The sequence below is a fragment of the Choloepus didactylus genome, chromosome 8 (genome assembly GCF_015220235.1).
Source record: "Choloepus didactylus isolate mChoDid1 chromosome 8, mChoDid1.pri, whole genome shotgun sequence".
In the NCBI taxonomy this organism is placed as follows: Eukaryota; Metazoa; Chordata; class Mammalia; order Pilosa; family Megalonychidae; genus Choloepus; species Choloepus didactylus.
This window is the reverse complement of record NC_051314.1, coordinates 69,255,559-69,267,838: the sequence shown is the minus strand read 5'-3', so window position 1 is coordinate 69,267,838 and position 12,280 is coordinate 69,255,559. Positions and strand designations below refer to the sequence as shown.

The 12,280-nt window shown below is 40.7% G+C and overlaps 1 protein-coding gene across 3 annotated transcripts in view; it reads right to left on the bottom strand.

The window, feature by feature from the left end:
* Nucleotides 1-12,280, bottom strand: part of PPM1H (protein phosphatase, Mg2+/Mn2+ dependent 1H) — a 311,989-nt gene that overhangs the window by 25,967 nt on the left and 273,742 nt on the right. For all 3 annotated transcript variants that reach the window (XM_037847540.1, XM_037847541.1, XM_037847542.1), the window contains one exon: nucleotides 1,890-2,041. In XM_037847540.1, coding sequence (XP_037703468.1) covers nucleotides 1,890-2,041 — 152 coding nt within the window. The remainder of the gene's footprint in view (nucleotides 1-1,889; nucleotides 2,042-12,280) is intronic.

Sequence of the window (12,280 nt, the reverse complement as noted above, 5' to 3'; positions counted from 1 at the left end):
TACCAAACCAGCCACGGCTGGCCTTAAGAACTTCAACATTCACATCATTCGGTCCCAGCTTGTTTTTCAAAAGAGTGGCATGCAATACTTTCACTTTTTCACATATCATGGCTTCTGATACACTGTCACCTATTAACTGCTTCTTGTTTACCCAAATTAATAACAGCTTTTCAACTTCCTCGAGTGTTTGGGAACACTGCTTTGCTACTGTTTTAACTCCTTTTGCACCATCAGCCATTTTTTTTTTTAATCACTTCTTTATTCTTAATGATGGTGGAGACTGTTGTTCTGGGCATACCGTATTCCCTAGCAAGATCAGTAATGCGAATAATGCTCTCATATTTGCCTATTATTTCTTTTTTTGCTCAATGGTGGTGTGAGGTAATTTTCTTTTCTGTTCAGCGCTATCACGGCTCATTTTTTTAGGACCCATGATGAGAAAAAAAGTGCAAAAATACATGAAATGACCACAGAAGCTAAGATAAGAACACAAGGGGATGTGCACAAGGCAAGAGCTACTGCATGACTAATGCGTGACCCTTCGTTTTGGCTGGAAAGGGTAGCAAGTTACGAGGTAACCTACACCAACAAGATCTAGCTCGCGTGTCAAGTACCAAACAAACAACGAGTACCAGGTCAAAATTTTCATGTCAAAATGTGCTGAGTACAAAATTCAACGAGTTTCAAAACAGTCAAGTACCAAGGTATGACTGTATTTTTTTTTTGGTCCAAAATTCTTCAGTTTCATTATAAAGGGCCTATGTACAGTTTTTCTTTTTTTTTTTTTTCCGCTTGAGATCTATTGGGCTTTCTAGATCTTAGGTTTAGTATCTTTCAATAATTCTGGAACTTTTCACTTTTTTGACTATTTCTCTTTTTTCCTTTCCATTTTATACAATATTTCCTTTTGAAATTCTACTTAGACCATTGTAGGACATCCTCCTGGTTTCTTAATCTTGTTTCCTATTTTCCCTTCTCTTTCTCTTTCTGAGCCATATTTTGGATTATTCAGATTAATTTTCCAATTCACCAATGTTATCTTTAAATGTTTCTAATCTGTTTAATCCATTGACTTTTTTTCACTTTTAAGAAAAAACTTAGTTTTATTTTTAGCCATCATTTAATCCATTGAATTTTAATTCCATTTTTTGTATTATTTATCTCTAGAAGTTCTATTTCATTTTAAAAACATGCTTATTTTTATAGTCCCTGTCTTTGCTCATGTTTTTAATGCTTTTAAAAACATTTTCTGAAACATGTTAAAATATATATTTATATTTTTGTTTGATAATCCAAATAATTAAGTATTTACAGGTCCAACGTTGCTGTTTGTTGTTTATGTTGGCTTTCACTCATGGTGACTTGTTTCCTTGTGTTCTAAGTTAAAGCTGCCTTTCTCTAAAGGCGATTTCTGTTTACTTCTGAGTGTTTTTTAGGGTTGGTTAGAACATTTACACCACCATTTGCTGGAAAGGGTTACCTACCCTAATCTTTCTGTCCTTTCCCCATGTTTTTCAAATGAAACAATTCCCCAAAGGATAAAAATCAAAGCTGCAAGCATTTTCTGTCACTCGTCACCAAATTTGAAGATTGGATTATTCCCACTTTGGAAGTTATGAAATAAAGAATTGAGGAAGAAATGCGGATAAAACATCTAACAAATCAAATTCTTTACTACTTGTATCTAGGTTCAACTTAAGGAGGGTTTTTACTTGGCTGAGAAAGCACCTCTAATAAGGGAGTTCCTTCTGTAGTTTGATTACTGAACCATCCATATCAGCCTCTAATATAAATCATTAATGAAGAAAACTGCATGATTATTATTTATTTTACCATGTTATGAAAGACTTGCTTGAGGAGCAACTGTACAATCACAGAAATGCACAAACCTGTGACGGTCATCAGGATCACAGTTAGGAAGAAACTGAGTGATTGCTTCTGCCACTTCTTCATTTGATAAAACATCCCAGAGTCCATCAGTGGCCAAGATCAGCACATCATCTGCTCCATGCTCATATTTGGAGAGATCGTAGATTCTTACCTGAAAAGAAATATCCCTGCTTAAGAAGTTGGGAACACATTTTGTAAGCTCTCCAAGTCATATAATTATCCCCTCTAACAAACTGGTTTCTAATTCACCTTCTGTTTTCTTTCCCAGTCTAGTGGTTTTCAAGTATGCATTGTAACATACTTGATTATGCAGCAAGCTTTGTGGCCAAGAGTAGCTTCCTTTTAAGACCTGCTTGTACAGACATATGGGGTTCAACACTCAACAGTGAATGAGCCCAAGAGGTATGCCTATAGTTAACAAGAGAGAAATTAATTGCAAATGTAATGCCTGAGGTGAAGTTGGGATGATGACTTACAAGTGGATACTCTGCGAGCCAAATAAGCAGCAAGAGGCTGCTTGCTTCCTTCCTTTGCACATTCATTCAGCACACATTTATTAAGGGCCTACTCCGTGCCAGGTGGTATAAATACAAAGATGAATAACCGAAATCCCTGCATCTGAGGAGGTCTCAGTCTGTGGGGAAGATAAGGCCCATATAGGATTCTTAATAGTTGCTCTACATGCACTTCATTTAATGTACTCACTTGAAACACCTCTTGGCTTATCTGCTCTGAGGCCCAAGTGGTCAGACTCATCTCATGTAAGGATGGGGCTCTGAGGCTACACTCAAGTTTCAGAAGTCCACAGTCTTGGCTAAGTTACCGTGGACCCATGTTCAGTCTGAATCTCCAAAGTATGTCTTGGTAAACTTTAAGTTTTTCCTCCTTTCTAGTCCCTTGCATGACTTGGACATAATTAACATCTACCTAAGCTCTCTGAACAGAAGAGAGCAGCCTGAGCAAAACCAATAAGAAGAAATTAAGAATAAAAATCAAGCCACATTTGGGTTTGGCTAAAATTTTCTGTTCCCCCTGCTCTGGTGAGGAGAAGGAGTTGGAGTTTCATTGCTGTTACCACCTAATTTGTCAGAATTGGGAGAGCAGAACCAGCCCCTATCTAGACTCATATCATAAGTCTAGGGCAAAGGGAGGTCAATTTTATCAATCTTCTGGACCCTTCAAACCCCCTTATTACTCTATCCTATTTTCTAAAAGCAAGTCTGAGTGACAGTTGTAGGGCAGGGGAGGAGAGGAATGAAGATATAGCTAACATAAGCTGCCACTCCTGTGTCCTGTCGCATACAGTCATCATTAAACTGACTCTGATTCAGAAGGAATAAAATTCTAAGAAGCCTACAGGTTGTTCAAATCCAGGTCTTTGAAAGCCAAGTTTTAAAGGTTTGCCTAGGCTGGTAAAGCCCTGCTGTGGTGCTGGTATGTGGATGAAAAGCAGCATAAGGAAACAAAAAGCCCACACCTAATTACAGAGCCCTTGGCAAATGAGCTCAAATTAAAAGCAGCCTCCAGTGCCAGGCCTCTGTGGTTTGCACACTAGATGGTAACAATTAGCTAATGGTCCAGCACATGAACCACGCTCAGGGGGAGGAATAGTCAGGAGTACACTGGACTGGCTTTTCTGGCTTTTAACATCATCTGAAAAGGCATGTTCACTTAATGATAAGCTTGCATTATGGAGAAGACCCTGTGCCTTATGAACCAAATTAAAGAAAACAGGAAGTGGGAACTTAAGTTTACAGAAGACTGGAATGTACTAAAGGCCAGAAATCTATCCTCAGGTCACTAAACTAACATGTTCCAATTTTTACTCTATCAGAAGCAACCAAACCCCCTCTTGCTTTATTTTCTGTGGTTCCTAGAGCAGTGCTTCTTTAATGTAATTAGGAATCACCCCAGGATCCAGTTAAAATGCAAATTCTGTTCAGTTCTGGAGCAGGGCCTGGGATTCTGCATTTTGAACTTGCTCTCTGGTGAGGCTGATGCTGCAGGTCCACGGACCACACTTTGAGGAGCAAGGTCATAGAGGATTCCTACTTGGCCAGGTTTGTAAACAAGGAAACCAAGGGATTCATGAACTCCATGATACCTAAACAAACCATTCCCTAGATAGTCTATAGAGAGGACAGCAAATACCACTCCTGTGCTCCCAACTTCAAGGCCTGGGTCACTGTGTTGTTATGTCTTGGTATAAGAACGACTGCTAACTTCTTATTAGGGAATATTGTGAGTTAAATTGTGTCCCCGCAAAAGATATGCTGAAGTCCTAACCGCTGTTACTTGTGAATGTGACCTGATTTGGAAACAGGTCCTTTGCAGATGTGATCAAGATAAGGTGAGGTCATACTGGATTAGGGTGGGACCCATGACTTGTATCTTTATAAGGAAAGGACTGGGAGATTTGGACACAAAGAGAGCACAATGCCATGTGAGGAGAGAAGCAGAGACAGGAATAATGCATCTACAAGCTGTGGAATGCCAAGGATTGCCAGCAATCACCAGAATCTGGGAGAGTGGCATGGAACAGATCCTTTCCTAGAATCTTCAGAGGGAGCATGGCTCTGTCAACACTTTGATTTTGGACTTTCAGTCTCCAGAACTGAGAGAGAATAAATTTCCGATGCTTTAAGCCAAGGAGTTTGTGGTACTATCTTACAGCAGCCTGAGGAACTGAATACAGGATATATCTATGATAAATTTCTGTGGTAATTTGAGCTCCATAGGATAGAAAATGTTAAGTAAAAGGGGGTGAGAAGATGTGGATCATGCTTGTAGTTAAACAGGAGATTCCATCAGCCTCCCAGTTCCTTCAAAAAACGAGACTTTCAAGTCTGAAGATAATATCCATTTAATTTCAAGACCTGCCCTGTGAGCAGGGTGGTTCCAAACCTCTTCAGGTCCTTTCTGTTGACTTAAGAAATGTGGATGGTTGAGCTGTTCAAGCTGAGGTTGTCCCGCCCACTATTCAAATGAAAGCCTGGCCACCAGAATGGGTATAGGTTAATAAATACAAATATATTAGAAAATGTTACCCTTCAATTCTGTCAAGAAATGTAATCCTTCCCTAATACCACAATTCACATTTCTACACACAGCTCTCTCTCACAGTTTCATTAGCCAACATGAAAATCTCTTTCAATACCACCTCCAAGTAATTTTTATGTAAATAATAAAAAGCTGGTCACAACCCTATTCCCTGAAGCACTCCCCAATTAACCTCCTTTTGGATTTTTACTGCCACCCTTTGTTTCCTGCCCTTTTTTCCAAAGGACTTAGCCAACTTTTCACTCACAACTCGTGTCTTATACATTAACCTGTGATGCAGAACATTTTGTGGAAATGCTTTTGGAAAAATTGGACTGCTGTGAAAGACATCACAGAGCATGCTTATAGTCACAACAGCAAGGATTTCGAAGGATTCCAGTGAGCTCCAGAGTCCTGACTTTCCCTCCCTGAAGCTGTGTAGGTCCTCCTCAATCAGACCACACTCACCTCCCAAAGTTCCCCTGTGCAAGCCCTTGAGTAGCTTCTTCATGTTCCTGGAAGACTCATATCAAACCTATGGGCTCTGAGGCTCCCCAGGACTCGGACATCTGGAAGAGAGGCTGTTGGCCCAGGGAGGGTGGAGGCGAACTACAGAAACACTTGTCTGGAGGGGAGCTGGAGAACATGGTCAGGGCTTCTGTGGGCTCCTTCCCATGTTCCTTCCTGCCAAGGTCCCACGAACTGTTGAGGTGCTTGCAGTTTCTAAGAACAGCTGGGAGATGGGGACATGTGCACCTATTTGCCTTTCTGCTGCCTTCAAAGTTTATAGAGCACCTACTATGTATGTGTCAAGCACTTTTCCAGACATGGGGATACAGCTGTGACCAAATTCCTTCAGAACTTCTAAACTAAATAAATTATATCAGATGATGATAAGTGCTCTGAAGAAAATTCCATGTGGTCACGGAGGGCCTCTCTGGAAAGTCCCATTTGAACACAGATGTGAACAATTGAGCTGATTTCCCATGGGTTCCTTGGATCTTTCCTTCCTTTAGGTACCCATCATTCCTTTGGATTAACAGCCTGTGGACATGGTATTAGAATGACGGCAAAAAATGGGGGGTTGAGGGAGAGGGCAGTGCGATTCCACCCTCTGTGGTCAAGGCAATCTAAGGGAAGACCAAAGAGCAGCCATCTTTCTTTTCCCTGGTCCTCGCCAATCACAATTCCTTCACCTCCACCAATATAACGATTACCTATTTTTATAAGTCTGAGTTTACTGGCTGTGTTTTCTACAAGATTAGTTGTTCTCAAACTTTGGCGTGTTTTAAGAATCACTTGGGGTGCTTATTAAACAAATTAAGATTCAGGGATCCCACCTTCAGAAATTCTGATGGTGTAGATCTGAGCTGGGGCCAAGGCATCTACATCTTAAACAAGGACCCCAAGGCGAGTGGTGGGAGAATCTCACCTTGAGAAACACTGTAATAAGCAGTAAACTCTTTGGGAGCAAGGACTGAGCTGTCTTATTTGTTTCCATCCCCAGAATAGAGCACAGAACCCAGCATAGGTAACGGCTCAATGCTTCAATGAGGAAGCATTTTCCTCGTTGGACATTTACCCCTGTCCTGCTTAGAGTGAACACACAATGATCTCCGAATATATACTAAACCAGCGTCAGAATTGGTCATCTTATCTCTTTCCCCAAAATTCAACTCTTTGAGGCCAGAGATTCCATTTTATGTTTCTTCTGTGAACCTAGCAGTAACCATAGTGCTAAGCTACAGTAGGTGTTCAGGCCAAACTTGCTGAGAAAAAGCACAGGTGGAGGCGGAAGGGAAGAAGAAAAAAATTAAATACATGAAATCCATTCAGAAGACTTCCTAATCTCGTGGTGACCCAAAAGATTTAGCTTCCTAGCTCTATACTGTCCCAAATAGTCAAAAAATGTAATGTGCTCATACTTAACAGAAGTAGCAAACTCTTTCCTGTCCCTCCCCTGTCCTCAGTGGAGCTGCCACCAAACGGAAAAAAAGGCTGAAGTTAGGGAGAAGGTACATATCTGGGGGCAAACGAGAACCTTGGCTAATATGCCCTTGAATAAGCCAAGTGCTGACTGTTCTCACAGGGCCCTCTGCTTCTGAGCAGCTCAAGAGACGTCCTTAATGCCATCACTGGACACCTATTTTACAAGGCAGGCCGTGAAAAGCAACTCTTTAATTCGGCACCTTCACTTAGCGCTCGGCCACAGGCTGCTGTTTCAGCGTTGATCTAATATGTGCTTGCTTCTTTGCTCTATTACTGCTGATATTTTGGTGGCATGTTAAGAGAGCTCATACTACCCTAAGCTGATGCTGGCTTCTAGAAGAGACTTTTAAAAAGAACCCATCAATTCTTCCATTTGCCAAATCTCTGCTACTTCTCAGCATGCCCTCACTGCTTTTATGTCTTTATCAGCTCAGCAAATTTTTCAAACTTTTTTTCCCTTTTAAGAATTCACTGTAGGATGAGTAGTAAACCCAGTTCAGGCTTGGCTTTTTTGGAGGGGAAAAAAGCCCTGCCCTTGTTATCAGAAGCCCTTGCTTCATTCAGACTTCTGTTTCTAACCAGCCTCATGACTGAAATCACTTACTTGGTAGCTATTTTATTGTGTCTGGAATTATTAAAAAAAATTGCAAAAGTAAATAAATAAATATCATAGCTCCTCCTCTGCTTCTCTCAGAAAGCTGTTAAGAAGATCAAATGAGATAACGTGGAATGGAATTGCGAATTCTAATGCACTACACAGTACTATCATTTTACGGCACTGATTTCAGGGTGATACATCTGAAAGTAGGCTAGGTAGTAGAAGGAAAAGAGTAAGAGTGGGCTCAGGGGATCTGGGGTTTAACTCCAAAATTTCATTTAAAGTAGCAGTGATTGGGGCTCTCAATAGTATTCCTGGAAGAAAAGTCAAAGGGGGTCCTCATGGGTAAAGGTGGCCAACAGGTTAAACAGAAACCAGGCGAGTGTGAAGTCTTGTCTTCCATGTGGCCAGCAGTTTGAAATCTGTACCAGAAGAAAACAAAACTCCAGTAGATTGTCTTGTGATCCTATAAACTGCCCAAATTGATTGTTTCATTATTGTCATTCTTGCAGACAACCAAGATTGCATCCAAATTCTCTCTAGTTATTCTTCCGACACATGCAAGATGTTTTGGAGCTAACTCTGGATTTGGTGTCAGGAGACTTGGATTTGAGATACACCTCTGCCCCTTATTAGTTAGGCAAAACCACTTTGTTCATTTGCTTTTTCAAGATCTACTGGCACCTTCTGGGAATATTCAATGGAAGAAGAGTAATAATTCATCACATGGAGAATGTCAGGGGGAGGAGTTGGACATCTTACGTGTTACAGTAGAGGAAACTGCAGTGCCAAGACTTGGGTATATGAGAAAAGGCTGGTGTGCTTGGGCACCTTTACATAATTCAGTTTGGTTACAGAACTGGATTTCTGCTGGGGGGATGGGGTGTGAGGGATGAGGCTTGACTTCTCAAGTCTTCAGTGTCTTCCTTGGTGGAATGAAAGGTCTGGACTAGGTAGCCACTAGGAATGCTTATGGCTCTAACATTCCATGACTCTTTCATCACAGAATGAGTTGGACCCTGATGTCACTTGCCCTATGACCTCAGAGGATTTGGCTGCAAATGAATCAAGTGGCATTTGAAAATTACAAGTATGCTGGTTGCTCATACTACCCAAAAGAAGCTGGTTGTTTTGGCTGTGGGTGTAATTTTACACTTGGAATATATCACAGTTATTCTTGAGGCTTTTTTTTCTTTTTTTCAGAGTCTACAGTCAAAATAAAAATTTGACTCTGGAGGAGGGATACAATCTAATAACTCAAAAAGTTTCTAAACTGGCTGAAATACTAGGTAGTGTGAAGACGTCTGAAGTCCTACCTGATGCCTGGCTGCTCTAGCATAAGGCTTCCCTTTTCTCCACATGAGACCTGGCACTTGACAACTCAGTGAGGTGAGCTATAGGAAGGAATTTCACTTACATGCTGGGATCCTCACACAATATCCTTCTTTTCCTGATCTTCCAATGGCTAGTTAAATCAGTCAGTAAAATAAAGGGTTTGAATTAGCTCAATAATCATTTTAAGACTAACTTGATCTTTACTAAAAAGCCTATTTATGGAGATAAGAGTCAGAAGAAATCCTAGCCGGTGAGTTCAAGTACATGGGTGTAGTGTAGACGGATTGAGGTGCCTCAATTCCATTCAGGAGGCAGGTGAGACATAAACAGTCACTACACATCCCTGTATGCCTAGGGTAGTTTTGGTTTATGCTTGTTTTCCCAGCAGAATTATTAATAGTGTCCCCTCTGACTTTCAAAAATGTCCTGGTTTAGATGATAATTTATATGGTTGGCTATCTGATGTATAAATAATGAAATGACTGCTATTCTTTATTCCTGTGGCTGCTACCTCTGGCCATTGGGAATGAAAATAACCACAGGGTGTGAACACTTCATAGGATTCTTTTCAATATGACAGGTTATCAGAGATCTCAAGTGAGCAAGAGAGCAAGTGAGCAAGTTAGTATGTATCTTACCTTACAAGAGGAGACACAATCACTACTAGTATGCTGTGAGATACCTGCTGCGTAGCAGTCAATCCTGCTGATTGCAGTTATTCTGGCAGCAAGAAGCCCAGGTCTCAGCAGACCTGTGTTTAAGCGCAAAATGAGGCGTGTAATATCCCTAACCTCTCGGCCTAGCATTGAATCAAATGAGCCATAAGAATGAATCATGCAATCCATGATTAGACATTGATATATTACAAGCCCATTTTAGGATTGTAAAAGAGACGTTTCTGAAGCACAATGAAGAATGGTTTAAGACAGTGTTTCTCACAGAGTGGTCTTCTCATCACCAGCTTCAGAATTGTCTGAAAATGTGAAAATTCCTAAGACCCGTTTTAGATTTGATTGATTCAGATTTTCAGGAAGTGGATTCCAGTTTTGTTTTGTTTTTAACAAACTTTGTTTTTTTTAACAAGCTTCCCAAACTACTCTTACATGCATTAACATCTGAGAATACCCTGGGCTCTGCAATCAGGAGAATAGGGTTCAAACTGAGGAACTCAGGTTAGTAGGACATGTCCACCTCTGGAAGTTTTTCAGTTTTTCTTTATTATAGACAGACCTTGTTTGCCAAGTTTATAAAAGAGATGCGGCATATTTAACTGAAACAGTTGTATACATTCAAATGAAGTTACAATTTTTCAGCAAGGGACCAGAGGGTAACAATCTCCAACAAGAGGAAATGTTTGACACAAACATTCTGGTTGGCTCCCTTTGTATGACCACTAATTTTATGTTACTGAGCTAGCTCTTTTCGTATGTGTCAGAGTACATTTCATATTCTGGTTTTATTCAAATAGCTGGTTAGCAAATCTCAAGTCATGGGCCAAATGGGACCAGCACATGTAAATGACACAGAGATGCACACAAGTGATTTTTACAGCTAGACTTGAGAGGCAGAAACGGAGATGGAAAGACCAAGTCATGAAGTCTATGTAAGTCAGATGGTATCAGAATCAAAGAAAGTAGACAATGCAAATTCTTAACATGTGTTTTTTTCCCCCAGTCATATCAAAGTGGTGGTGGTGGTGGGAACAAATAGCCTCCAAGGGTGCATCACCCCAACTGAGATCATGGAAGCATAGTGAAATGTTGCAGGTGTATGGAATTGCAGTAGAGACTAAGAAAACTATCAAATACAATGCTCTAGCTAATGTAAGTTTCTTTAGATAGAACTCATCATTTTCCCTTTGTGCAGGGGGATCCATGTTTTGTGAGGCCTGATGTTTATACAAATTTTAGGGGTTCTTTTCAAGACAAAGAATACAAAATTAATTGTGAATACAAATTTAGATAAAAATGTGGATGTTTATTAAGAATGAGAAAAGAAATCACAAAAAATTACTGGAGCCTTGGGAATTGAGGTCCCTTTCTTTTGAAAAATGTTTCTTGATTGCAACCTTGCTTCTCCTCCCCATTGAGAACATTCTACATTTCCCAGCAACAACAAATGCTTAAGTTTAATTAGCTTCTTTGTAAATCTGCCTGTAAACTGAAAACTGGATTTCCTTTCTTAATTCACTAGCTAAACAGCTAACTCACTAACTTACATTAGTTTGCACTGGAAAGATAGATGATTATCCTCAAGCTTCCACAACAGAAGGGTACTTCTATGGGAAGGCTGCGGTAGAACGTCTTCAAGACGGCTGCCATCAATTTCTTCCCTCCTTATACAAACTCCTCAAATCAAAGGTGGAGTCCAGTTCCCCTCTCCTAGTTATTTCCTTCACCAGTAGAATGTGACCAAAATGACATTCTGGGATTTCTGAGGCTAGGTCTTAAGAAGCCTTGCAGGTTCTGTCTGGAACTCTTGAAACACTTGCTCTTGGGATGTTTTCTCTCAGAATCCACTGCCATGCTATGAGAGGCTGAAATCACATGGAGAGGCCATGGGCAGTGACCTCGGCTGAACTTTCAGATTAGTCAACACGGACTGCCAGCCCTGTGAGTGAGCCGCCTTGGACTTCCAGCACAGTCTAGCCTTCAGATGTCTCCAGCCCAGGTGACAGCTGACAGCAACCACATGAGATACCCAAGGGAGAAACACCCAGCTGAGCCCAGTCAACCCACAGAACTATGAAAGATAAGAATAAACTGTTCCTTTAAACTTCGAAGTTTTGGGGGTGGGTTGTTAAGCAGTTAACAAAGGCACAAAGGGAATGCATTAAAACAGAACACTTCCAGGCCCTCTCTCCCTGTGGGACTGGTGAGATGGGACATGAGACACACTTGCTGGTGTGTACCAGGAGGTAAACACTAGGAAGACCCTTACTCTGTGGAGTCAGGGAAGATGAGAGTCTACAACTGTCCAGTTTAATATGGTGGCTAGAGGAGAGGAACAAGTCCATTTTGGTTTTAGATCCAAGCCATGGATTGCGATCTAATTTTATACTAGCTATAATGTTATTTTGACCCCTGACTCCTATATTTATTTTTAAAATTGGTTTAGAAAACTCAGAGGGGTAAAGGCATACCATTAATTTTCTTCTTCAAACCTCAAAAAGTACCACAATTCTTCTAGTCTCTTATGCTAGAAAACAAAAAAAATTTTTTTCCCCTTAACCTTCACTCTGCTTCATCTTCTAAATCAAGTCTGCCGTCAGGTCTTGTTACATAAAAAAAAAAAAAAAAAAAAATTTGCTCAGATCTGCCTCCTCCTTTCAGTTTTTACAGTCCCTGCTCCAGTTCAGCTCCTCATCGCCACACAGTTTCAGTCCTACAAGGGCCTCCCTGTATTAAGTACCCTTTTCCTCTGCTCCTC